Source organism: Protopterus annectens, chromosome 3.part1, assembly GCF_019279795.1.
Source record: "Protopterus annectens isolate FY-2018-M chromosome 3.part1, PAN1.0, whole genome shotgun sequence".
NCBI classification, from domain to species: domain Eukaryota; kingdom Metazoa; phylum Chordata; order Ceratodontiformes; family Protopteridae; genus Protopterus; species Protopterus annectens.
In genome coordinates, this window is record NC_056732.1 from 990,571,933 (window position 1) to 990,599,377 (window position 27,445).

At 39.4% G+C, this 27,445-nt stretch overlaps 1 protein-coding gene across 2 annotated transcripts in view; it reads right to left on the reverse strand.

Moving 5' to 3' along the window:
* Positions 1-27,445, reverse strand: part of SULF1 (sulfatase 1) — a 492,521-nt gene that overhangs the window by 20,507 nt on the left and 444,569 nt on the right. Inside the window, exon 19 of one of the 2 annotated variants that reach the window (XM_044067159.1) lies at positions 24,507-24,540. The exons of the other annotated variant lie outside the window; for it this stretch is intronic. Coding sequence (XP_043923094.1) covers positions 24,507-24,540 — 34 coding nt within the window. The remainder of the gene's footprint in view (positions 1-24,506; positions 24,541-27,445) is intronic. 2 annotated transcript variants of the gene reach the window in all.

Genomic DNA, 27,445 nt, shown 5'->3' on the forward strand with positions numbered 1-27,445 from the left:
TCCTGAAGAACTCGCGGACTAAAGGCATGACAGAAACTGCACGACTCCTGGAGATGAATTGCTCCCAGACAATACACACAGAGAGAGTGTCCATCGGTAATGGACATTTTATAACTGCACCTAGAGCATTTCTTGAAGCCAGAGGGCTTGTGCTCCTTAATATCTTTGGACATAGTTAACCAACAATTGACCAATGAATAAATGGACCAATGGTCAAACAGTCACAAGGTAGGAAAAAGCCTACAATAAACAGAATACCACAAGATCTCCAAGTTAAACAATCCTTAGACACAAACACAAGAGGGGAAGGACTAATACCTCTAAATTAAACGGTTTTAGTCCCAGTAACCTTTTATGACACAAGGAAAGCAAGGGGACAGACTAGGTCCTCTAACTCAAACGGGCCTAGCCCGTTGGAAATGGCTAGAGAGATACCATGGAAAAAAATATCAAAAACACAACTTTTCCACAAGACAAGATAAGAACACACACAATAGCTATTAAAATAGCTTTTTTGCAAAAAATTTCTCTGATGAAGAAAAAAGGTATTTAGCCACAGCCAAGAGCGAGACCACGTCCGAGCTACACGAGCGGCAAATGAGATCTGGGGAGAGAGCAGTACAGCATGGGATACCTTCTTAGCCCAGTCAATAGAAAGACTTTGAGCTAAAAAAGTTTGGCAGAGTTGGAGCCGACATTCGGCTCCGAACCCACGGGTAAGAATGTAGGCGAGATTGGACTACATAACATCTCACTTTTTCACCCACAAAGGCATACATGTCAACTGGAAAGAATACCATTCTTTCATTTGTAGCAACTGATAAACCAATCTCAATTTGTATAAATTGCAGCCTTAGAGAACAAATTGCTGTCTTAGAGAAATCTATGTTCCCAAGTGATGTAAACAACTATATATTCTTCCACTATATATCCTTCTACTTTACAAAGGTAGGCAATCAACTAAATTAACCAACTTTAGACCAATAGCTGTTCTCTAACATCTATCCAAAATACTAGTAAATTGCATGCAACCTAATTGCACAAGTCTGCCACTAACAACCCATCTCCTACCCAACATGGCTTTCAAACCCATCACAATACTTCTGCTGCTGTCCTAACATTCATCTCCACTGTAAATCATAACAGAAATATTGGTAATCACACCTCTGCCCTTCTCCTTGATTTATCCAAGCCATTTCATACTGCTTCCCCACATAACACTGTCATATAAGCCTTCCTCCATGGAACCAAAACTAGATCTGCCATGGTTTAAAAGCCATCTTTCCTGTAGACAACAGGCAATACAATAGATAATCATCCCTACTTTTCTCCCCAGACCACTAGGTATCCTCCATGGCTTCATTCTGGGTCCCGGATACCAATAGGCAGTCCCACTGCTCCATCCTGGGTCCTCTCTATTGTTTGATATCTTGATAAATTACCTCCACACAGCGTCCTGTATATGGATGATTCAACCCTCATCTGCACAACCAAAACTCTTAGACCTCCAACAAACACAAACCTCCTTTCACTCAACTGAGGCTTGGCTGACCAAATGAACTACTGCCAAACCCAAATAAAAATCCAAATTCACATTTTCCTGTAAATAACTGGAGAAAAAGAAATCAACTTTTAAGATGGCCACAGTAACTATACAGAATCTGAACTGGTGAGCCATACCAAACTCCTCGTTGTTACACTAGAGTACGAACTAAAACATGATGCCCATATTAATGAAAGTGTGAAAACTACATGCCAAAAACCTGGTGCCCTTTACAGAAGTAAACCCTTACTACTAGACCCAGCAAGAAAACAAAATGCTACAATCTATCTACTCCCTTCTCTCCTCTATGCTGCTTTTCTACTGAGCAATCTTCAAGTCACCCAATACAGCCTCCTAAAAACAGTTACAATAAAGTTTAAATATTTGCTGCAAATATGACCTACAAATCCCACCACTGCCAAGCCCAGAAACAAATGGTTAGACTTACCAAACTCACTACATTTCCCTCTACTCTAGTCTCATCTACAAACCTGGTTGATGGGATAGCCTAAGCAGCATTCGCCAGCACTACTCTCCAACCAGATCTCATCACTCGACCAACAAACTACTTCATTTCTGCTCTTTCTCTGTTGTAACAATGTGGAATTCCATTTCACTGTCTCTCAAACAAAAAAAAAATAAAAAACAGCATATAATCCTTTAAATGTCAACTCAAACAATGCCTCCTGAACTGCTCCGTTCTTGCTCTACATCTGGTTAGTCTCAACTCCTTCTAGAGATATGAACCTACCCCCACTTAAGCTGTCATAGTACTTTCCTATGCTACTAACCCAGCCCTTTATAAACTCAGTACTTACAGTTCCTTTATGTCTTCCACCAGTCTTCTGAGCTACCACAATAAGGAACTATGTTTTTGTACTGCTGGCTGTACTGCATCACCAATATTGTACACTGGTTTCTCTTGAGATTGTCTGGGAAAATTCATACTGCTGGCATGGCAACCATATCTTTAATCTCATGCACCTAACAAAATGCAGTTATTTTCCTATTTTTATTCCATTATCAGCTTATTGTTATTTATGCACTGTCATGGGGCTTTTCAGTTTTTGTACCATTAAGGAGCTTTCTCCCCAAACCTCTACTGAAAAGGGGTCTTTGATATACCAGTTGGACCTTCCCGGTAAACAAAGTAAATACTTACATACATACGTAAACTTCTCCTATAGTTTCTGCTTCCATAGATTTTCCTCTACAAAACACTGCTAGTTTTACCTGCTTTATTCCTCTGTTATCCAAAAGGGATCACCACTGTTTGGTTCTTTCCAAGGTGAGAAGGCTCTCAATTTAACATGGATGCAACCTGCTACTAGGCTCCTTACTATACAAATTCAATATGGAATTTTTTTTCACTTTTTTGATTTAAAATAATCATTTACATTCTCTCCCCCAATACCCACTCCCTTCAGAATCTGTTTAGTAAAGGTGACCTAAGAGATCACAGCTGTTCTATTCTTCGTCTGAAACTCTGGGGATTTACGCCTTCCTACATCTGAAATCTAAACACTCATTGAATTCAGGCCAGCACTTACAGCACTGTATTCAGACCAGCACTGAAATATCATCTTCATCAAATGGCCAGCTGAAACTACATCCTCAAAAACTGCCTAACAAAATATTTTCACCAAATCACTCCCCAATGAGCATCCATCCAAGTTGAGCTCATATTCTTTTCTCACTGAGGATAGCAGACTGCCACTAATATTTTCATCTCACCACCTTCACATACCTTCATATATTAACCCACCATTCTCCTTCATTACTTCAGTCTTAACCAACTATTCTTATTTATTTGGGCAGGCAAAAACAAGTAAAGTGGTGCAGATAAACTGTCCCTCCAAAAGTAGAAATACAATACAAAGAAAACAAAGGAGGCTCCAGACCATGGCTGCTAAAAACATGTAAATATTTAATCCAAAGTAAGCGCTTTCATAGCTCAAGGCTACTTCATCAGACAAAGACATACAACAAAATCTACAGTTTATATACCATTGAGTCACATAATCAATCAATTAAATCATTATTAAAACTAATTAACTTAAAGGCACATAGCTGAATTCATTCCCTTGTACTAAACATTAAGGCTTGAAATATATAAAAAGCATACAATTGTCTAAAACGCTAATAATAAATAAATAGAAATGCATTACATAGTTGACTTTAAAATCTAAGCAATACATCCATAGCTAAATACATCTCAACATTATTTTCTAATGCCTCTATTCATCAGTACTGGTTTAATGCAGATTTTTGTCATAAATACCCTTACCCACATTCGCCTGTAACCTAATAATCCATTCAAGTTCCTTAACTTCAACTTTGTTCCTGACTTCTCCCCCTCTAATATTGGAATTAACCTTGTCTATAACTAGAAAGTTAAATGCATGTTCATTACCATACACCCTGGTATGATTTGCCAAGGCACTGGTATCTATGTTCCTAGAGATATCCTAAAGATGTTCTCTCATACGGTCACGTAATCTATGTGTCGTCATGCCAACATAGAAAATAATGTTGAGAGTCTTGGGACATGGTTGGGGAACTATAGCAGGCTACAACCTGAATCACCGTCTTACCCAATGTTAGTTGCGCCTGAAGCATCTCAGATGTGTTACGCTGGGCTACTAGTCTGGAGGTGTGCTATCCTTTATGAATATGGAGACATGACCACCTTTGGAGCTTTGGTCCATGTTCTGGGGCCAAAAGGTGTGGAATGAGTTATAGCCTGGTAGTGCAGGGGTGCTTTCTGCTGCTTTAAAAACAGGTCTCCATTACAGCACAAATGTCGATGTTCTCCATTTTGAGGAGTGCTTCGAGCAAGTGCATCTTGAGATTTAGACTTCTAGCATTGAGCAGCAGGACCCTCAGACTGCATTTATTTATAGCTGTTACTGTTAGCCAACAAGGTGCTGGCTGAAACTGGGCTACTGTTGGCCGAAGGAGGAGAAAGAGAAGAGGGGAAAGGCATGCCCGAATGCAGGAAGAGAGGAGAAAGGTTAGGAGTTTGGCAGTGAGGGCAGGAACTTTGAATGTTGGCAGTATGACTGGTATGGGGAGAGAGCTAGCTGATATGATGGACAGAAGGAAGGTTGATATATTGCATGTGCAAGAGACCAGATGGAAGGGAAGTAAGGCCAAGTGTATAGGAAGTGGGTTCAAATTGTTCTATCATGGTGTGGATGGGAGGAGAAATGAGGTAGGGGTTATCATGAAGGAACACTATGCCAAGAGTGTTCTGGAGGCGGAAAGAGTGTCAGAGTGATATTTATGAAGCTGGAAATGTTGTGAGTGCATATGCTCTGCAAGCTGCGTGCGAGTGAGTTGGATGAAGTGGTGATGACTGTACCAAAGGGCGAGTGGTGATCAAGGCAGATTTCAATGGTCATGTTGGTGAAGGGAACAGAGGAGATGGGGAAGTGATGGGTAGGTGTAGTGTTACGGAAAGGAATGCAGAAGGTCAGATGGTAGTGGATTTTGCAAAAAGGATGGACATGGCTGTGGTAAATATGTATTTTAACAAGAGGGAGGAGCATAGGGTGAAGAGTGGAGGGAGATTCACACAGGTGGATTATATCCTATGCAGGAGGGCCAGTTTGAAGGAGATTGGGGACTGAAAGTAGTGATGGGGGAAAGTGTAGTTAGGCAGCATAGAATGACACTGGTGATCAAGAACAGGAGGAGGAGTGTGAGGGCAGCACCAAGGATCAAATGGTGGAAATTGAAAAAGGGTGATTGTGAGGTGGAGTTCAGGGAAGAGTTAAGACAGGCACTGGGTGACAGTGAAGAGTTACCAAACAGCTAGGTAACTACAGCAGAGCTAGTAAGGGAGGCTGCTAGAAAGGTGCTTGGTGTGACATCTGGACAGAGGAAGGAGTACAAGGAAACCTGGTGGTGGAATGAGGAAGTACAGGAGAGTATACAGAGAAAGAGGTTGGTGAAGAAGTGTGATTGTCGGAGAGATGAAGTAGACGGGAGTATAAGGAGATGATATGCATGGCAAAGAGAGAGGTGGCAAGGCTAAGGATAAGGCGTATGGAGAGTTGTATGAAAGTATGGACACTAAGGAGGGAGAAAAGGACCTGTATCGATTGGCTAGACAAAGGGGCCGAGCTAGGAAAGATGTGCAGCAGGTAAGGGTGATAAAGGATAATGAGGGAAACGTACTCAAACAAGGAGAGTGTGTTGAACAGATGGAAGGAGAACTTTGAGGGGCTGATGAATGAAGAGAATGAGAGAGAGAAGGTTGTATGATGTGGGGATAGTGAATCAGGAAGTGCAAAGGATTAGCAAGGAGGAAGTAAGGATAGCTATGAAGAATGGAAAGGCTATTGGTCCAGATGACATGCCTATGGAGGCTTGAAGGTGTTTAGGTGAAATGGCAGTGGAATTTTTAACCAGATTGTTTAATGAAATCTTGGAAAGTGAGAAGATGCCTGAGGAGTGGAATAAAAGTGTTTTGCTAATGATTTGTAAGAATAAGGGTGATGTGCAGAGCTGTAGTAACTACAGATGGATTAAATTGATCAGTCACAGCATGAAATTATGGGAAAGAGTAGTAGAAGCTAGGTTAGAAATGGATGTGATTAGTGATCAGCAGTATGGTTTCATGCCAGGAAAGAGCACTACAGATGCAATGTTTGCTCTGAGAGTGTTGGAGAAGTACAGAGAAGGTCAGAAGGAGTTGAATTGTGTCTTTGTGGACTTAGAGAAAGCATATGACAGGGTGCCTAGAGAGGAGTTGTGGTATTGTATGAGGAAGTCGGGAATGGCAGAGAAGTATGTAAGAATGGTACAGGATATGTACAAGGGTAGTGCAACAGTGGTGAGATCTGCAGTGGGAGTGACAGATGTGTTTAAGGTGGAGGTGGGATTACATCAAGGATCATCTCTGAGCCCTTTCTTATTTGCAGTGGTGATGGACAGGTTGACAGATGAGATCAGACAAGAGTCCCCGTGGACTATGATGTTTGCAGATGACATTGTGATATGTAGTGAGAGTAGGGAACAGGTTGAGGAGACCCTGGAGAGGTGGAGATGTGCTCTAGAGAGGAGAGGAATGAAGGTCAGCAGGACTAAGACAGAATGTGTGTGTGTGAATGAGAGGGAGGATAGAGGAACGGTGAGGATGCAGGGAGTAGAGTTGGCGAAGGTGGAGGAGTTTAAATACATGAGATCAACAGTTCAAAGTAATGACAAGTGTGGAAGAGAGGTGAAGAATAGAGTACAGGCAGGGTGGAGTGGGTGGAGAAGAGTGTTAGGAGTGATTTGTGATGGACGAGTACCAATAAGAGTGAAAGGGAAGGTCTACAAGAAGGTAGTGAGACCAGCTATGTTATACGGGTTGGAGACAGTGGCATTGACAAAAAGGCAGGAGTCAGAGCTGGATGTGGCAGAGTTAAAGATGTTAAGATTTGCAATGGGTGTGACGAGGATAGACAGGATTAGGAAATAAGTATATTAGAGGGTCAGCCCAGGTTGGACATTTTGGAGACAAAGCCAGAGAGGCGAGATTGCATTGGCTTGGACATGTGCTGAGGAGGGATGCTGGGTATATTGGCAAAAGGATGCTAAGGATGAAGCTGCCAGGTAACAGGAAAAGAGGAAGCCCTAAGATAAGGTTTATGGATGTGGTGAGAGAGGACATGCAGGTGGCTGGTGTGACAGAGCAAGATGCAGAGGACAGGAAGAAATGAAAATAGATGATTCACTGTGGCGACCCTTAATTGGAACAGCTGAAAGAAAAAGAAGAATATGGTGGTAATTTGGTCTTTGGAATATCACCTAAAAAAGGCACTATAGTGGTGGCAAGAGCCTTAGCCAGTATCCGGAAATCCAGGGGTGACAGATGCAGGCCATCTCAGGCAAAGCATAGAGGTCTGTCAATCATGTCATCCCAAGAAGACAGATACTGGATCCCCTTAGAATGACACCAGAAACTTAGCCAATTGTTGAAGTCAATCATTTTCTGCTTGTACTGAGGTATCATTCTGGATACCGGTAGGATGCTACTCAGGGCTAGGGTCATACCTGCCTGGGCCACATAATCCGAAAGCTCCTCCATGTCTCTTTTCATGTAGTCCAGGGAGGTGCATCTCAGGTCATTCCCACCCACATGGACAGTGACAGAGTCACACTTGTTGTGGAGTAACCTGTGTGTTATGTGTCGGATTCTGGCACCTGACTGTTACCTTCTCCCACTCACTAGGTTGAATAAGGAGAAGGCAACAGTCACCTGACAGACAGCTGACTGTTGCCTTCTCCTTATTCAACCTAGTGAGTGGGACATCGGTGTGCCTCACTATTGAGTCACCTATGATTAGTGTACTGGGAAGTTGTTTTGCCTTAGGGGCTTAGGTTGAGGGGCACATTGTGTAGGGGAGCTGTGTGTCTTGTGGTTGGTGCTGTGTTGTGGTGGTAGAGTGCATTTCTGCCTTGGAAGTCTCTGCTATTTGGGTAGATTTCTATTGAGAGCCTCCGTGAAGGTGGGTGTGTGATTTATGTTGTTATGCGAGAACTGTGATGGTGGGTGCTCTGGACGGATGTGTTGCATGTGGTGTGGTGCAGGTATTGACCCTCTCTTCTTGACCAGCTATTCCGGTCTTGGCTTGAGAGTGCATGGTTTGCATTTTGGATATATAAGTGCATCTCTCACAAGTGTGTTGGGAGGTAACAGGAGAGGGGTTTCTGTGTACTTGAGGCAATTGCTACACTGCTTCATAATGCCCCCAAGTTCACCAGGTTAATAGGAGAAAGCACAGGGAACTGACCTTTAGACATGCCAGGAGGGATGGTCTTCACCCTTGTGCCACACACAGCTGTGGCACTAACACCATATAAGAGGACTTGTAGGCAAAAGGCAAATGGTCCAACAGTTTGCCCAAGGCACAAGCTACAGGCTGAGGCATATTTATTGCTTTACTTCCATGTTTTTAGATGCACGTGGGGTAGATGGCACCGTATCCATGTCCAAGTCAGGAGGACAAAAAAAAAAGCCACAGCAATACCAAAGAATGGCTGTATGGTCAGCTCAGTAAAAAATGGACAAATCCCACTATTCTCCTTCTAAACTAATCTGAAATCTATTTCTGCAGGAATAATATTTTGAACACTGCACTGAATGAAGACACAGTAGTTTCAGTAACTCAATTCAAAGTACAAAATACATGTCATAAATATCCACAAATTTTAATCAAAAAGGTTAGTTTTATCCTTAAATAATTAGAAACTGCACAAAGCAACCTTAGATAAGGAATAAAGCAGTACAGAAACACAGGGCCACAACACACATTACAAGGGTTAAAAACCTAAATAAACCAAGATTTACCTTATAATAAACATACGCCTTATACACAGATCAAGTAAAACCTCAAGCACATACAATTTTTCAATCAGGAAAAAAGAAAGTCGAAGTAGAAGAATGCGCTGTTCAAGCACCAAGACAAAAAAAAAAAAAAAGCAAAAAAAAAAAAAAAAAAAAGCAAAGGGAGGAAATAAAACCTCAAAGGATTTTTTTTTTCTGAAATCAGCAGGTGAAGAGTGTAAGGAGCACTCTTCCAACAGATCATTCTTACTATAGTGTTAGAAAACTGAAAGGGTCTTGTCTGTGGGTCTATGAGGCAGTCCCTCTACTACCAGGTGATTGGTCCATCTCACCCACACACAGGCAGTGGGAGGGACGGCACACCCACACACAGGCAGTGGGAGGGACGGCACACCCACACACAGCCAGTGGGAGGGACGGCACACCCACACACAGCCAGTGGGAGGGACGGCACACCCACACACAGCCAGTGGGAGGGACGGCACACCCACACACAGCCAGTGGGAGGGACGGCACACCCACACACAGCCAGTGGGAGGGACGGCACACCCACACACAGCCAGTGGGAGGGACGGCACACCCACACACAGCCAGTGGGAGGGACGGCACACCCACACACAGCCAGTGGGAGGGACGGCACACCCACACACAGCCAGTGGGAGGGACGGCACACCCACACACAGCCAGTGGGAGGGACGGCACACCCACACACAGCCAGTGAGAGAGACTGCACACCCCCACACACAGCCAGTGGGAAGGACTGCACACCCCCACACACAGCCAGTGGGAGGGACTACAGGCTTTGGCAGTCTGCCAGAAGGGTAGCACTACTACTTGAATGTCAGTAAGGCAATGTATTTGTTGAACATCACAATGGATCCCCTTTATTCACCACAGTCAGTATCATTTGCGTTATACTGGAGGCAGGTTACCCATGAAGGTATAGGGAACAGAAAATGTAAACGTGGGATTACAGCAACCATAAGCTTCATGATGCACAGTAAGTTTCAAGTTTGATGTTCTCTTTTTCAAGCATAGTACACAGTGAAGTCTCATATGGTACAGGAGTCCAGAAAAGCATTTTCACAGCCAGACTGTGATGCTGTCTTCACCACAGTGTCTTTCCAACTGATGACAAGTATCAGAATCAGTTTTCATAAGGGGCCTACAGCTTTGTCCCATTATGCCATTTTCAGATGGAAACTTCAATGATTGCCGACATACTGCTTCACTACTGTCACAAGAGAGAATCTCAATATTGTTGTTAAGCGCAAAAATCTTCTTTAGTCTCTCCTGGCAAAGAAACACTGTAGTGGTAGAGAAAACCAGAAATGAACTAAATGCTTTGACATGGATTGCTGAAGGACTTGCAGGTTTACTGTGATACTAAGGAACACAGACTTACTGTTGTCAGAGAATTCATTTGGAAGATGGTCTAAGATGAAGCAATTATGGAGGATGGAAACATAAGGTATGGAATCCTGAAGTGTGCAAACATGAAGGTAGGTTTAATTTAACCTTTTTTCCCCCCTACAGCTGCCTGCAGACTATCAGTCCTCCCATGCTCGGGAGTCACAATATAGGCTGCCATCAGGATTATTTGTGGTTATGTCTCTAACACTGTCCCCTGGTGGCTGATGTGTGCATCCCCATCATTGTTTGGGGGGGATGTGTCATGCCACACCATCTCCTGGTGCCTGTGTGTGTATGCATACATACATGCATGTGTGCTCATCTTACACAAACACCTATGAGGTTTACTATTACCATTATGGATCAAACCAATATCCCTCATCCTAGGAACAATGTTTTTATGCAAGTCTCCACTTGAATAGGAGCAATTTTGCTGACTTGGACCACCATTTACCTTCCAGTGTTAGCCGCTTTTCTCCACCCTCACCTGACCAGTCTGGGCCACTAATTAACTCTTGCTGTTAGGGTTGTAATCAGGGCTTCAGTCCCCTTTGTAATACAACCATGCTTTTATTCACTTATTTATATTTTTAAACTGAGAACAAAAGTTCCTTTTCTCAGAGGCAAACCAAAGGCACTCTGATTAAATGATTTGCTTTATCACACGAGGCAAATGGAATCAAACCCAGGATGGAAAATGAAACTCATTTGCAGCTCATACCCTTAATCACCAGACTCATAAGCTTGTAAATACTCCTAAGACTAAGGAGCAGGGCAAAGTTCAGAACAGAGGATCAGAAATGAAAGCAGACAGTGATCCAGAGAAATGGGAAGAGCAAGCTGGGGTACAGATAAAAATGTCTTCCCTATCATAATCTTCCATTCAAGAAGTTGTGGTTATTAAAGAAATCAGACTTTTTAAGATTAACCTATGGAAAAACTACTTCTTGCAGAGTGGCAAAATTCTGGCATTTATTTGTTGCCCTTATTTGAATCTACAAAGTTTTCAATAAAACCCATGCCCTAGACATGATTTGTCAATTTGCCAATCAGTCTGATGACTATGTGCAACTATGAGAGGGGTGAGGTGCAGTGATTCATAGATATGGCTTTTGGGAAAGACCTTCTACAAAATATTTATTGCATAACACCTTGCAATACTCTGTCATAGAGACTGCTCAGAGGCAACCTGTGCCTTGCATTCAGAGCAATCTCTGACCCAGCTTTAATGGAAATGCTACACATTCACAAGTCAAATGGCACATGGAGCACTCACTCAAAGGACCTTAACCTGGCATACGATATCAACAGAACTTGCTGGACAGACAGGTTTATCTCAGAGATTGCCCTTCATTGGCCCTATTTAAGCATAATATGGAAGACTGGACAGGTAACTGGAAATTCACCCTGGGGGTTCCACCCGTGTCCCTCTTGGGCATGGGCAATAGGTGCGGATTTTAGTACCTGTTTGAAACAGACACCTTTTGAAACATGGGTTGAATTTATCTAGACTTGCAAAGGCCCTGGTGTCATTAGCTTAGTAACCACACATGATACTATGATGATCTATAAAACCCACTCATCTGAACTTCCACTCATCTGAACTTATCTGGCAAGTGTTGATTTAATGATTAATGTGAACATAAGGAAATGCTAACATCAGTGTGCGTCACTTTCTACTAAACGTATATCTGGGTGAATTGTGCATTACTGTAATATGTGTGCGCATTTATCTTTTGTTATTGCTGAAAAGGGTCTGAAGGACATAGGCCATACAGGTCTATATTATAAGAATGAAGTTTTACAACTTCGAACACCATATGGGCGAAACCATATGAGCGAAGTTGTAAAACATCGAAATCAAAATAAAAAATGTAAAAATGAAAGAAAAACCTACTCGATCACTCTGAGCGGGGGGGGGGGGGCAAGCCCACCTGCACCCCCCACTACTTAAATATACCAACTCCGAGATCACACTATGTTGAAGTAAATGGAAGAATTCCTTATGGCGATCTTCATTCACACTTGCAAGGTTTTAAATATTCGACCATTTGGTGTCGCCCATATGGTGTTCGAATATTTAAAACTTTGTTCTTATAATATAGACCTGGCTATACAACCCATATTTAACAGCTGTCTGATGGATCTGGAGAGGGGAATAGTAGTTTGAAAGTCATCCTTTCCGACATTTTCTGCCAAGGACCCTGTTGCCTATTAATAAATCTCCTTCTGAGAATTGAGAATTCACTGGAGTAAAGTGCGACAGCACTACAAAAATGTTTTTTTTATCCTTGTAGTTAATTAATGGGAGGACCCCTTTGACAGACTCTTAGTTAGGTTCATCCTTTCCACCAATCAGAATCTGGTAAATTTCTGGAAGATACCATATACAAGGGGACAGGGACAAAAACTCTTCCATTCTGATGCATGTCAAAACCACCTGGATACACAAAAGCAGACAACCCAGAACCCACTGCTCATACCTACCTACCAGCAGGTACCTCCATGCAAAGCAAAAACAAGGAAGATTTGACAACCATGAAATCAATATAAACATTAAGTACACAGATGCAGGATTTACAGGAAACCAACAGTTGAGGCAGGATAGAGGCAGGGTATTCCTGACTCATCAGGGAGACTCCTCCATTAGATTAAATGAGACTGTAGAAACACACCTCTTACGTGCAACACTGAGAATATTCCTTGGTAGGGCCTTGGTTGTGCTGAATCTCAGATTAGTTCATCTCCTTCGATCCTGGCAGAAACAAAGTCCAAAGACCAGGTTAAACCTGAATTTTGAAGTACTGGTGTACTGAAAAGCCCCACTCGAAGACTAATAGTCAAAACAATAATGCCCAATGAAGGTGTGCCCAGAAGACACGTTTTGAAGCAGACTCTGGAGACAGCTAGCCTTCTACTGGCATGATCTCTAGCTGTACAATTCATGGGTGGGTGGTCTACCACATGAAAGTATAATACAGGTGGAAATCCACAAGAAAACTGCTTGGCAACTGCAAGCCCTGCTCTCCATGGAGCTAAGGAGATGATCAGTTAGTCAAATCCCAGATGACTTGCCATCTGAGACAAATATGCCTGGATCAATGATGAAACATGAACTTGCCATGGAATTCCCTGAGATCATGGAAGGATTCAGCTTAGCTCAGGAGACTGTCTGATTCACTCATTTGAGGGAATACTTTGGATTTGGTCTTCCCACTTGATGTGTTTATACTGGATACAGAGGGAGTCTGGTCCATTTCTGTCTTCAGTTATGCTACTTATCACTGAGCTGGCTTAGCTTTGCTATTTAGGAAACATCACACACACTCACATCTTTACTATCCTGATTCAGACTCAGCTGCACTAGCTGCAAATGAATGGAATGGTCTGGTGGTTACCTATTAGAATGTTGTCTCCAATGAGTTTAATCAAAGTGCCCCTCTGCATGTGTGACCTCTCCCTGCTGTATTCCATGAGATGTAGTATGAAAGGCGATTATCACAAACTACACAAGGCTGGTTGTGGCTTAGAACTTGAGTAGGAAGTCAGGCCTGCTTGATGACAGAATACTCCACATACCTGTAATGTGGCAAATACTAATCGGAAATCTCACACACATTGGTAATACTCCTGACCACTAAGATTTCTGCTACAGCCCATCATACAGTCATGCTTTTTTTGAGTGGCAAGTCAATCAGCTGTACATGCCTTTCTGTCTAGGCGCACATCATTTGTTCATCCCAGTCTGAGCACTTTTGTAAAGCTTCTTCCTTTTGTTGTGAAAAGGTTGGAAACTTTTTTTATTTTTATTTATTTATTTTATGGATAAAGTGTTTACAATTAGGCTCTCACTTCACTTGTCTCTAATAAGCCTAGTGGCTTGGCAAAAGTGATATCCTTAGAATTCTGTCCAACAAAGATATATGTCCACAAAAATGAGATCATGAATATGGTTCTGCTCCTCTGTTTGACTACATCTGGACTAGGCACAGCTCTTAATAAAGCTTCCTACATCTTGCATGGAAGCACCTTGGCCAGTACTTTTCCAAACTTTAATAGCATCTTTCAGATGTGGATTTTTTTATCTTTTTAAAAGTCTGAGTTATCCTGCCACTATAGAAAACAAAGGAGCAATACAAGTCAAGTGATTAAAGGGACCATTAAAGTCCTAACCATATTTACCTTTAAGTGGACACATTTATAAATTCTTGTAACTCTTTATGAGTTCTTGCCCACCTGCCAAATCAAGTAATGCTGTACATAACCAAGGTATAAACTTGTTTTGACTCACCAGTCATCAAGAGTAGCCCTAAAGGCAGACAAGGTAGTACTTTTTGACCTGTAGTGATAACTTATTCCATAGGCTAGGAATTTGTTGAGTTATGAACCTGTCCCATCAGAAAGTCTTATTTATTGAGTGGTATAAATTTAGGTCCCTAGTAAGGATGTTTGTAGAGCCACTGTTTTTGTGAAGAAATGGGAGGTCAAATACAACTGGTTTTGTGAGGACTCAGAAAATGAGAGACAGGTGACCTCAGAGCCAGTCAGTAGGCTATTGAGTATAGACAAAGCTGTGCTAATCTGGAAGGACAGTTCATTTTAAGGCCTTTCAATTTTTTTGGTTAAAAATCTTTAAGCACTTTCCATTTGAGTGACCTGCTTGGACTTGTACATAAAGGCACTGTTTTAGATGATGAATCTGAGAAGTAAAAAGAGTACAGTGTCAAGACAACTTCTTTAAAGGTAAATAATAGTTGACCCAGGTGGGACTTGAATGCACAATCCCCAGCTCCGGAGGCTGATCCATTATCCATTAGGCCACTGGGCCCTTTCATAAAGGCTCCTGTAATGTCAATCAAGTACAACACACTCCCACCCACTCACCCACACCCAAGTTGAGTGCAGTGAGAATAAAACCCCTACCTAAGTACACAGACTAAAGAACTCTGCATTTAAGACAAGCACCTCAGCTCAAGTCTAATTTATGGCTATTGAAAGCCCATGACTTTTTAAGCTATTGTTGTTAATCTAGACCAAAAACACTATACCCTCCTAGCTATAAACATACCATAATTACTCTGTTAAAACTCATCACTACAACAATCATGGATTATTGAGCACATGTCCTGGAGTGAGATTAGAACCCCTACCCATCTAGTCTTACACACTACAGAATGCAGCACATATCACACATGCCATGGCTACAGTCTAAGACAATTTCCCCTGCAAAGGTTAGAATCAAACCCTGTGAATTGTGTATGGGAGGTAAATACCCGAACCATTATACAATTACTTTATCTCCTGATACCCAAGATTATCCTCTTGGAAATGTACTGAGGCAGATAAGGATTTCCTTACTATGGTGGAAACACAAACCATTTTATACAAGTTTTCGGTGTAGTCAAACCAAGTTTGAAATGAAAACACGGGGTGATTTACATTGCACAATGTCAACAATGTCCTCATTTTTACACTGGTGTAACCAACAGGACTTTTAGAAAATGGGTTTACCAACACATGTATGAGATTAGTAAAAAGGTTGAGCATAATGGGTTGTAAACATTTAAAAACATGACCTCTCGATTTCAAATGTTAATGTTATTGACAACATTCCTATGGACTTGAGGGGTGCCCCCCATGGGTATTTTACTAGAACTTAAAGAACTCGGACGGCAACTTAAAACTAATTCTGCCAACTCCTAGGGGCTCAATGACATGCTTTCTATCAGTAGTTTGCTGCACCTAAAAACATCCCTTTATATTTAAGCTATTTTTGTACACTGTTGGCAGGCTTTTTATTAGTTGTGCTAGTACTTCCCTATGGTTAGACAATTTTAATATTTGTCTAATTACCTGCATATTTGTGTTGTGATACATTCGTTCTACAGTTTTTTTTATTTATACATTTTCTGTTTTGTATGCGATTTTATTGTTGTTGGTACATTTGTTGTTGGAACATTTGTAATCAAAGTTTTTATAGATGGTGTACGTGTTCAAGGATGATAGATTAGGTATTTTATCTAATTGCCTTTGGTAGGTTTTAACCAATCCTGTGTTGTAATCTATTAAGTAGGAGATTTTATCAGAGTATTTATACACTATTCATTCTGATGAAGTCTAAAACAGGACAAAAGTGCTTAATCTGTGTTATTAATAAACTGCAGTTCGTTTCAGCTTGTTCCAGTTTTTTTTTTTTTTTTTTTTTTACTATGGTGGGAAACATGACCGAATGGGGGGACTTGTCCACATAAGTAGTCAGGTCTCTAGACTGCATCTCTCTCTGGATAGCAGTATCATTTAACATATGGGAAGGGACCATCTTTTTGCAGAATGCTATTATACTGCATTTTTGCATTTAACTTGAAATCATTTTCAGGACACTATGCATGTGAATATTTCAGCCCTTTTTGGGTCAGTTTAATATCAATGGATACGAGAACAGCAGAGCCCAGCTTGCAATAATTCAGCACACTTGGTCAATCATACATCAGGGATACTTAGCTTGAACAGTTACACCTAAATCCTGATCTACTCATAAATAATAAACCAGTAAACCTAACAAACTACCCCTGATAAAAGACTACACAATATGGGATATATACCAATGGAAAGAGTCTAACACAGGGCAAATGAGACAAACTCAAACTTCCTATGAAATATAGTATTATCCTTAACCAACTTCATCATCTTATAAATGCTAAATTCTCACAAATACACACTGACTTACAGAACATAGATTTAGTTAAATTTATACTTGAAAATCTTGCAATTAAAGGGAAAACAATTTCTAGGACTTATAAAATTGTAATGAGTGCAAAACATCAGAATTCTTTATTATTTTCAAACTATTGGCAAACGAAAAACCCAATCATTGACTGAAGAAAATAAAGAACTAGTCATTGAAAATATAATCAAATTCATTCCTTTCAAGAAGCTGTTATATACACAAATTATGGTAAATAATCTATATTATACCTTATCTAAATTAAATAAATGCAATCCTAACTTTTCGCCTATATGTCCCCATTGTCCGGATCAAACAGCAGATATTTTACATGTCATGTGGAACTGTACTAAGATACACAACTTATGGTGTTCCCTGAGAGTAAGATTAGAGAAGATGGGATTTGAAAAATCAACACTTACATGGGAGACAGCTATATTGCACATTAATATCAATCAATTCCCAAAAATATTAAAACATGTCTTTATTACGATGTGTGCCCTTATTAAATTCTTTATTACAAAGAATTGGAATGTTATGTCACCAATTACATGGGAAAATTTTAGCAATCTTGCTATCAAATACATCTCATCTCACAAATTAATTTATTCAAAAACAAAAAACAAATGCTATTACCAAAAATATTGGGGTTACTTACTAGATATAATTCTTGACAAATAAAACTTGCCTACAAATTGTCATGAAAAGCTAACCTTTAAATAAAAAATGAATGTAGTATAACCAGTCTTTCTTGCATCTTCTCCCTTCTCTTAGTATATGTGTAACTAGATATTTTCCCTAAACATACAAATAAATGGTTACATTTCTATTTTTACTTTCTATATAGACTACCCCCTTTTTCACTATCCCTTATGAGACCAAATGAACATAAGAATTCTCATACTTTACTTGACGATGTAGTGAATTCTTGTGCATATATTGTGTGTATATATACACATATATATATATATATATATATACACATATATATATATATATACACATATACACACACACACACACACGTGTGTGTATATATGTGTGTATATATATATATATATATATATATATATATATATATATATGCATATATATATATATATATATATATATATATATATATATATATATATATATATGCATATATATATATATATATATATATATATATATATATATATATATATATATATATATATAAATGCATAATTTTCTCGGAACGAGATTGTTGTCTGTTTTCTTTAGATAGGTATTTGTATTGTTTATTTGTGTTTTTGAGTTACTGTATTGCTATTTGAAAAAAGAAAATTGAAATAAAGAGATTTTGGAAAAAAAAAAAGGGATACTTAGGTTGAATATCTGCAAAACATATGCCGAACAGTAGAGGGTTCAGTACCAATTCCTGCAGTACCCCCCACCCCCCCACTAGTTACCATTTTGCACTCGGAGTGTACAAGCAACTTTCACTACATGGGACTTGTTGGATAGCCAATTTGCAATCCAGTTGATAACATAAGGGGTTTTTAATATTATGTTACTCTACATTTCCAAGAAATCCAGTGTGAAGAAAAAGGGTTAAAATGCCTAGCCTGGTCAAAATGAGCAGTGAACACAGAGTGACCACAGTCCATAGTCTCTAACTTCTTCAAAGAAGTTTACTAGGTTCAGAAGACAGGATCGACCCAAATGAGTGGTGTTTAGATCAGGTACGTTGCCTATGTCTGCATAAATGAATTTTATGGTATGTTTCATGGCTTTGCATACAAGGCTGGTGGCCTATAGAGGATGACTATTACAGACCCAGGCAATTACAGGCCCAAGGCTGAACAGTGTAAGTAGAGGCTAAGGTCATGCATACTTGACAGTGAACAGAACATAATCGAGCATAATAGAATAATTTTAGCCTCTGACAGGGATTTGAAGGCTTGCTCCAAAGTGATTTTGCGGCACAACAATGTGGGTAGGTGTGGTAAAGTTAACATTAAATTTATCTGCTAATATACTGATCTTATTCCTAGGACTGGAATGTGTGACATTATGTATGAGCTCAGTACATTATTCAACACTTCCTTAATTTCACAAAATGACTTAAGAAAAATAATTATAGTTTTTCCTTTATCAGTAGTGACCTTAACTTTGCATGGTGATTTACATTTTTAAATAGTGCTCTTAAGTTCCTAGTTGGCATATTTCTGAGTGGTCTTGACATAAGGGGATGGGGAGTTCTTACAACTTATTATTTTTACTTTTTACTAATGCAGGCATTCCAGCAGTGAAGTTTCATTCTTGCATTTATCATTTTATTTAGGGATGACAGGTACAGACCCTTCCATACAGCTGGTTAGATGCTGGTAAAACTGGAGGTGAAAGCGACAGACCCTTTACTTGGGTCAATATTCACCAGGTTGATAGAAGTGTTTTTTAGGCCTTCCACATGCTGAAGTAGGATGGGCCTGGAAGTCTTTAAAGATGGTTTCATCTGGTGAAAGGGTGATACCATTAAGCTCAACAGACAGCATAACAGATTTAACCGTGAATGAAGAGATGCATAATGGGATACAGATGGAGCTCGGTTGGTAGGGCCTAGGGCAGGGATATTTGAGTCTCTAGTGGGCTGTTGTACAATTTGCTCCAGTGTATTAGTATTAAAGTCTAGGAAAAGCTGAACACATCCCTTTCTACAGGTGTAAGTGTACAAGTCAGTGCCTGAGTGATTAAAGTTCCCTAGCAAGAAGGTATTTTGTTGTATATTTAACTCCTCAATGGTATTACATTTCTAAGATCTTTGGGGGTCAATGATGTGGATCTGTAGCTAGCAACAAAGTAGTCAGGTTTCTTAAGAGTAATTTGGATCTCAAGATTGTGGGTAATTTGACATGAGGCGATGGTGATTCTGACAAATAGAAATCCTCCATAGACATTACGCAAGGGCCTGAAATTATGATTGACGTGACACGCTGGTATTGAGGGAGCACTGTCACTGCACTGAAATAATGTCTTTGTAACTGCACAGATGGGTGTTAGCATTACAAGAGGACCTCAAGTTCAGACACCTTTTTGTTTTAACTTCTATCAAGGACTAGTGATGCCATCATGTTGCCTAAATTTGGCTATGTAGGAATGCCCAATAGAAAGGGACTACCTAAAAAAGCAACCACGAGTGCCAGTAAAGGTTTTAGCCAGTATGCAAGCTGTAAATCCATCCCTGATGAAATGGGCATTCTTATCTACCATCTCATCCCACGGTGACAAATATTGCAGCCCCTTAGAATGACATCAATTACTTACACCATTGTTATGCCAATTATCTTGTCTTGGTATCTTTCTTAGTGAAGGCAAGATACTGCAAGACAAGTGTCATCTAGCCTGGAGAATCACTGCCCTGTCTTAAACATTCCAATTCCTGGAAAGGTTATTCAGGATGTGGTTTCTGCTAACATTATTTCCTATTCTACACCTTAACTCATTACATCAGAGTGACACCTCCAGGTACATCTACAGTTAACTCCTACTGATGCCTCTAGGCGTCAAATATTGTTTGTTCATATTTGCATCAATAATTCCAAAACCATGTTATGTACAAGGTGTTAAAAGATTTCATCTTAAAGCTTACACAATGGCAAATGTAACTGCATTAATATTTGACCTATGTAGAGTGCAGATAAAGATATAGTAACTGTTTGTTTTTATGATATTAATTTATATAGATATAATGTTCACATTTTTCTAAATATCTCAACAACCAAGAAACACAGAACTCCTTAGCCTCATATAAAAAAGTTCTCAGCTAGGTGAATAAAATTCTACATACAGTATGTGTATAACTTGAGTGGTTGCTGAAATATTGTAAGTTGTTTATAAAATGTAACAAATGTAATAGTTACTTTGTTTACTGTGACTTGTAAAATTCTGTTTAATACCTAGAACCTAAAGAATACTATCACTATAAAAATAGTTTCTGCTGAAGAGTTTGTCATTTATACTTCTTTCATAATCCCTAAGGTTCCAGAAATATGAACATTTGTTTGAAATGTGAGGACATAATTTTATTCTGCTAAAATGCTTAGGCTCTGCCTATTGGAAGTTAAAGTGCAAGCTTCCTAAGCTCCATTGGAGTGAATGAGTTGGACTCCCTGAGCCACATCAGTCTAGTTTTCATTCCAAAACAGTAGCAGGATGGACCCTGTACATGTCCAGAATGACTACAGTGGACACAGATCAGTTTCTACGCTGTCTTGGTCCTTCTACATCTCTCAGCAATGTAGGACACCATGGATGACAAGAATTTGTTTCACTTGCAAATGCATTGTGGTTTACTTGACATTGTTTTCACCTTGTTTGCTTGTTAATCTTGCAGGATGAGCTCAGCAGATGGTTTCAGGGATTAATTTACAATTGTATGTGTATTAAAATATTCTTTTGACTAGCTATGCTGATATTCAGATCTACTGCTCAGTTTCACATGATTCTTTGAAACATTTCAGATAATCTGAGGACTGTTACGTTCCTTTTTGAACTGGCTAAACTGGGATTAACATAGGATGAATTTACCCAAGACTGAGGTGACAGGGGTACACTGCCACCATCCATCCCAAGTTCTCTGTGTCTCCTTTTACTTGTTGTATGGGAACAATATGTTGGACATCATGGTTTGTATGTTCAGTCCTGCAGTGTTCCTAGATAACACCTGTCCAGTTGGTAGTTATTAACTCTTCTTATATTCAGCTCATGAACAGGTTGAGGAAACACAGAACAGTGAATGTGTTGATAATTGCAAAAACGGAACCCAAAAAACAAACATCCTCTGAATGCAACCATTTGCCCTGTTCCTTAAACAAATCTAATCTTTGCTTGGGTCCTTAAACTGCAATGCTAAAAGCAACCATTAACTACCTCTGTATGCTTGTTATGAACAGTCTGCTCTGCCCACAGATAACCTGGAGAATATTTGGCTTGGCTAAGTATCTCAAATATGCCAAAAAGTGCTTTTGTGCAGAATGAACATGCCCAGCTAGTTGGAACTTCTTATTACCAAGGTGGCCATAAAGATTTTTGTTTTCCACAATATCAGTCTTATGAGACCTGATGACAAGCTGACTTGCGACTCAGAAAAAAAATGCCACACTCAGACAAATCAAAATGTTTGTAAGCTGTATAATACAAGTCTAGAAATGTTCTTACCTTAAGGTACAGTTATAGCTAATGATCACAAAAATAGAAGGAATGCGGCCTAGGCCTTACAAAATAGGCTGGAAGAGTTATAAAAGAAACACTGGAAAGACAAAACAATGGGGCAAACTAGGGAATATGAATCCACTGAAGACAGTATTCAGGTCTAGTGTCAGAAGAGAATACATAACCTATATAGACCTGTAGCCACTCATTCTGTGCAGGGAATGACGCAAGGTGACCCGGTGCTCTTCCTGGGACAGAAATGAGGCTACACATTTATTGATGGAACACATGATTTTCCTGAAGCATTAACCTGGTTTTCTATCAGTGCTAAACTAGAATCACAGGACTAATGCTTTTCCTGAAGTGTTATACAAATATAGTACTGGTTTACAAGGGCAAAGTCATCAAATCCTACCCACCTCACCTGAACCTTGAGGACCCTGTGTATACTATGCCTTCTTACCCTGTGACATTACTTTGTCTTTCAAGTTAATTCACATTTCCCTCACTATCTCCATGCTACTCCTTGCACCCATTCCATAAGCCTAAAAGCTATCCTGAGGCCTCAGAACTGGACCAAGTTCTTCCAAGTAAGGTCTCACTAGAACTCTCCTTAGGTAAGATATCTTCCAAATCCCTGAACCCTGTAGCAGTGAGATGCACTATACCAATGAATAACAACTTTTATCAACCCAAAAATGGTGTTAAATGCCTCCTGTACTTTTTGTGTGCATTTGGCAATGCTTACAGAAACTTATATAAACAAAAGCTCCAATGCTCACTCTAAATGACAGAGAAAGTAAATCAGATTCCTGTCATAGGGGCATCCAGTGCCTACAATTCATGTAAGATATACAACTGGCTATATGACAAGAGCTTCAGGCCCCCACCTAGAAGGTGGGTAGAAATTAAAGACTGCATGCCTACTGCTGTAATCTAAATTAGCATGTGAATCCCAGAATACCAGACAACTTCTACACTACAGCTCTGTAACATTTCCTGAAAGAATATGCCACAGGAATGTGAAAGCAAATGTAAGTGGAGAAGAAATGAATTTAAAGAAATGTGACCATTAGTGGCACACTGAACATAAAGTTGCAGGGCTGCAATAAAAAAAATAAATTCTTCCCATAGAAAAAGCTGATGCCTTAAGATGTAGTTAAAGACGCAATATAATATGATGGAGGTTAATCTGAAATTTTTACTTAAGTACTTGCTAGCAGGATTGCTATAATGTGGATAATGACCCACACTGATGATTATCCTGAGTGACGTTTTAGCTATAAAATGTACATCTGGATAAAATTAAGCAAATGTAACTACAACGTGGACATCTGCACTTTTTAAGATGCATCGTTTGCACCTTGCACAGTACTGTTTGCTTCAAGGCTTTAAGTGTTCAAGCACTTCTAAATTCACTGGCCTTCAGTCAAACTCAGACTTCTTTGGTTTAATTTGCATAAACTGCTTACTAGTCCTGTCAAGAATATATATTACCATCTTTAAAACAACAGGAGGCCTACACTTTATTCTTTTTCCACAAGTATTACAGTGTGTGCGCGTAATATTACATATTTTGCACAGCCCATAAAACATATTAATTTATATAATCCTACATTTAAGGAGCAAATGATTTGCATTCTACTCTTTAGCAAAGACACTAGTCAAATTAATTTCTATTACTTACAAAATGATCTTACAATTTACTGACATAGTATGTTACCATGACAGATAACAGGATGCAAACTACAGTATGGAAGACCACAACTGTCTGCTTAAACAACATGGCAACAATATCACTAAATGGCAACAGTATCATTCCTCTAAGCATTCAAATACCAAAGATCAAACTATTCACACAGGGATTAAATAGGATTAGAATGTAGAGTTGATTCAAAAGCACAGATTAATGATGAAGCATAACAGAAAATACTTGGAATGAAACTACAAGAGTTCTGTTATATGTTCCCACACTAAAAATCTGTATTAATGCCTGTACAGCAGTTTGAGCACTGCATTCACATGAAACTTGTAGAATTTTCTGCAAACAAATAATCCACGATGCAGTTCTTTAACTAGACATGAAGTGAACATCTTTCTGTACAAGACACCTATAATCAATGATTGCAAAATGAGGTTGAACTGAATGCAAAATGGAAAAACTGAAAACAAATGCAGGGCAGCAGAATGTTAGAACTGGCATGCACCAAAAGTTATGCTGTGTGCAAATGGAAAGACAAAAATTAGTTGAGGATTGAATCATGCAATTATTTGGAAAGAAGCTGCTGAAGAGAATAAAAATGTAAGGATACCTGTTTGGATCATAGCTTCCTCCATCTTTACTTCCTGATTAGGAAAATACAAGAGTAATTGTTTTTTGTTAATGCACAGAACTTGTAAAAATCATTCCTAAAGTAGTTTTCCATGCAGAGCATCTAAATCCTAAAGTGAAATATATTATGTTAAAGACAGCGGGAATAAAGTACAGATTCATATTTGCAAGTTACTTTATACAATAAAAGAAATGAGAGAAAGGAAAATTAAAAAAAAAATCTATATAAAGAAACAGACAAGACAGGCACATACCAAAATACATCAATAGACTACTGTTAATATAGCAACTCCTACCTGGCAGCTTTATTTTAGGCTGCTTGCATAACTGCATATGGAATGTATAAGGCTGTCTGCTAGTTGATTTAATGAGCTGTCTATACAGTGCTAGTACAGATATCAACTCTTACACTGTAATAGTGCTACTGAAAGCAAATGCTTGACCACTAATTTAACAAACTGTTAATTTTTACAGTCCTATTTCTGGGACTTAGCAATGCTCTATCAACCATGCTCTGTGCCCCCCCCCCCCACCACACACACACACACACTCTCTCTCTTTTGGCTTTCAAGCCTGGCCTGTACTCAGATCAGTGCCATGCCTGTGCAGAAAGGAAATCTGTACCTCACATTCTTTGGGCAAGATAGGGAAGATACAGTAATTATAATGTGGCATCATCCTGTGCAAGCATTGTGATAGTTGCATGACAGCTCTACAACTTTCCACCTACTGGCCAGCAAGCAATGCCTGCTAAACTAATTTCAGTAAAGATGGTCACTGCCATAAACCCTTTACATGTTCAAAACAGCAAACCAAAAAATAAAATTACAATAAAACAAATTCCATGGGCAACATAGGTGCAGTAGCTGTTCTACATATCCGGTACCTCAGAATTTCATCTTCAAGGGATAAATCACATTGCAACAAGCCCCTTCTTAATACCCAGTGACTCCTGTTGATCCAATTAAATAATTACAACTTTAAAAAAATTCCATTTTTAAAGTGCAAATATGTTGATACAAACGTGTTTTTACATAATTTTATACATCTTTTATACCCACTACAGGTAGTGTTTTTGAAGAAACTATACGAGATTTTAAGCTATATGTTCGTAACCTGTCTTTACGACTAACTTTTAAAAATAATGGAGATTCTCCCAGCACACAATTTCAACGTCCTAGTGTTTTCATGCCACAATTGCACCCACTTCTAGCAGCATTTAGTAAGCTTGTTGAGGACGATTTGTATAAGATGAGAGACAGTAATTGCAAACGTCCATACACCAAATATAACTTGACTTTTTTAGAGAATAATGCTCTCAAGAATTTATGTAGAGATCCAATGATATCCATTAGACCAGCTGATAAGGGTGGGGGCATCGTAGTGATGGACACCAATCACTACGTTAATAGGATGTTATTTATGCTTGGGAATGAACAGTTCTACCAGCCATTAGCAGTCGATCTCGTACGGTTTTATTCCCATAAGGTACATTCCTTTTTGTTAGGTTTGTTGAATAGTAATATGATTGATAACAAGCTCTTTTTGTTTTTAGATGTACCTACACCATTGATCCCTTTGATCAATGGTTTACCCAAGATACACAAAGATTTACAGGATCCCCCTCTGAGACCAATTGTTGCTGGCAGGGGGTGGATCACTGAACCATCCTCTATATATATAGAAAGTAATCGGAGACCAATAGTAGATAGTAATATGGACATCTTGAAAGACACGACAATTTTTGATTGATCTTTATGACTGTCTTAAAAATATATCAGATGTAACAGACTTAATTTTTGTGACAATGGATGTACAATCCTTATCTACTGTAATTCCTAACCAGACAGGTTTAGATATGCTTAGTCATTATTTAAAACGAGTGTCTAATATGCCTGAGATCAGATTTAACTTATTGATGTCTTTGTTGCAGCTGGTCTTATATAACAACATCTTTTATTTTGAAGGCAAATGCTTTATACAAAAAGATGGCGTAGCTATGGGCACTTCTTGTGCCAATAGCTACGCCAACTTGTTTATGGCTGAATGGGAACATGAGTTTATGTATCAGCTACCTGCCTTTGTAGAACATGTTTTATTCTATAGACATTTCGTGGATGACCTTTTCTTTTTATGGGGAGGCTCCACTGCAGATTTACATGGGTTTGTACAACAGATCAATGCTTCCACTAACTATCTTAAGTTCAGCTATGAGACTTCTGCCACTAAGATATCGTTTCTGGATGTCTTTGTGGAGAAATTACCAAACGGACTGATTAACACTGGGGTTTTTAGGAAGCCTTGTCACATTAATACTCTACTACACTGCCATAGCATGCACCCACAATATATTTTTAATAACATCATTAAGGGACAGACTATGAGGATCTCGAGATACAACCAGAGTTCTACTGGCTTTGAGTGTGATCTTAAAGATCTTAATCAAAGGCTTACACTGCGAGGCTATGAAATAAATGATATTTCTAAAGGCATGGAGGGCCTTTATGATTTGAGATCAGGTGTGGCTGCTCCATATTTTTCTGATAGAAGGACTATAACCAACCAGATAGATGATGGGACTAGTCCCGGTGATATAATACCTAGCACAGCGGCCTTCTCTATTTTCTATACCAATGATGTTGGGAATATTAAAGATGTGGTTAAGGCCCATTGGAATGTACTAATGGTTGATTCACAAGTCAAGGAGATATTAGGTGATGTTCCGTGTTTTAGATATAAGAACAAGAAAAACCTTAAAAGGTTATTATGTGATAAGTGCTCTATGAACCCATGCCCTAATATTCAATCGTGTGGTACATCCAGCTGTGGTAATTGCAACTTTTGCTCACACATTGATTCTAGCACTATATTTATGCATCCCATCAGTAAACATAAATATTTTTTCAAAGTGAGTGGTGA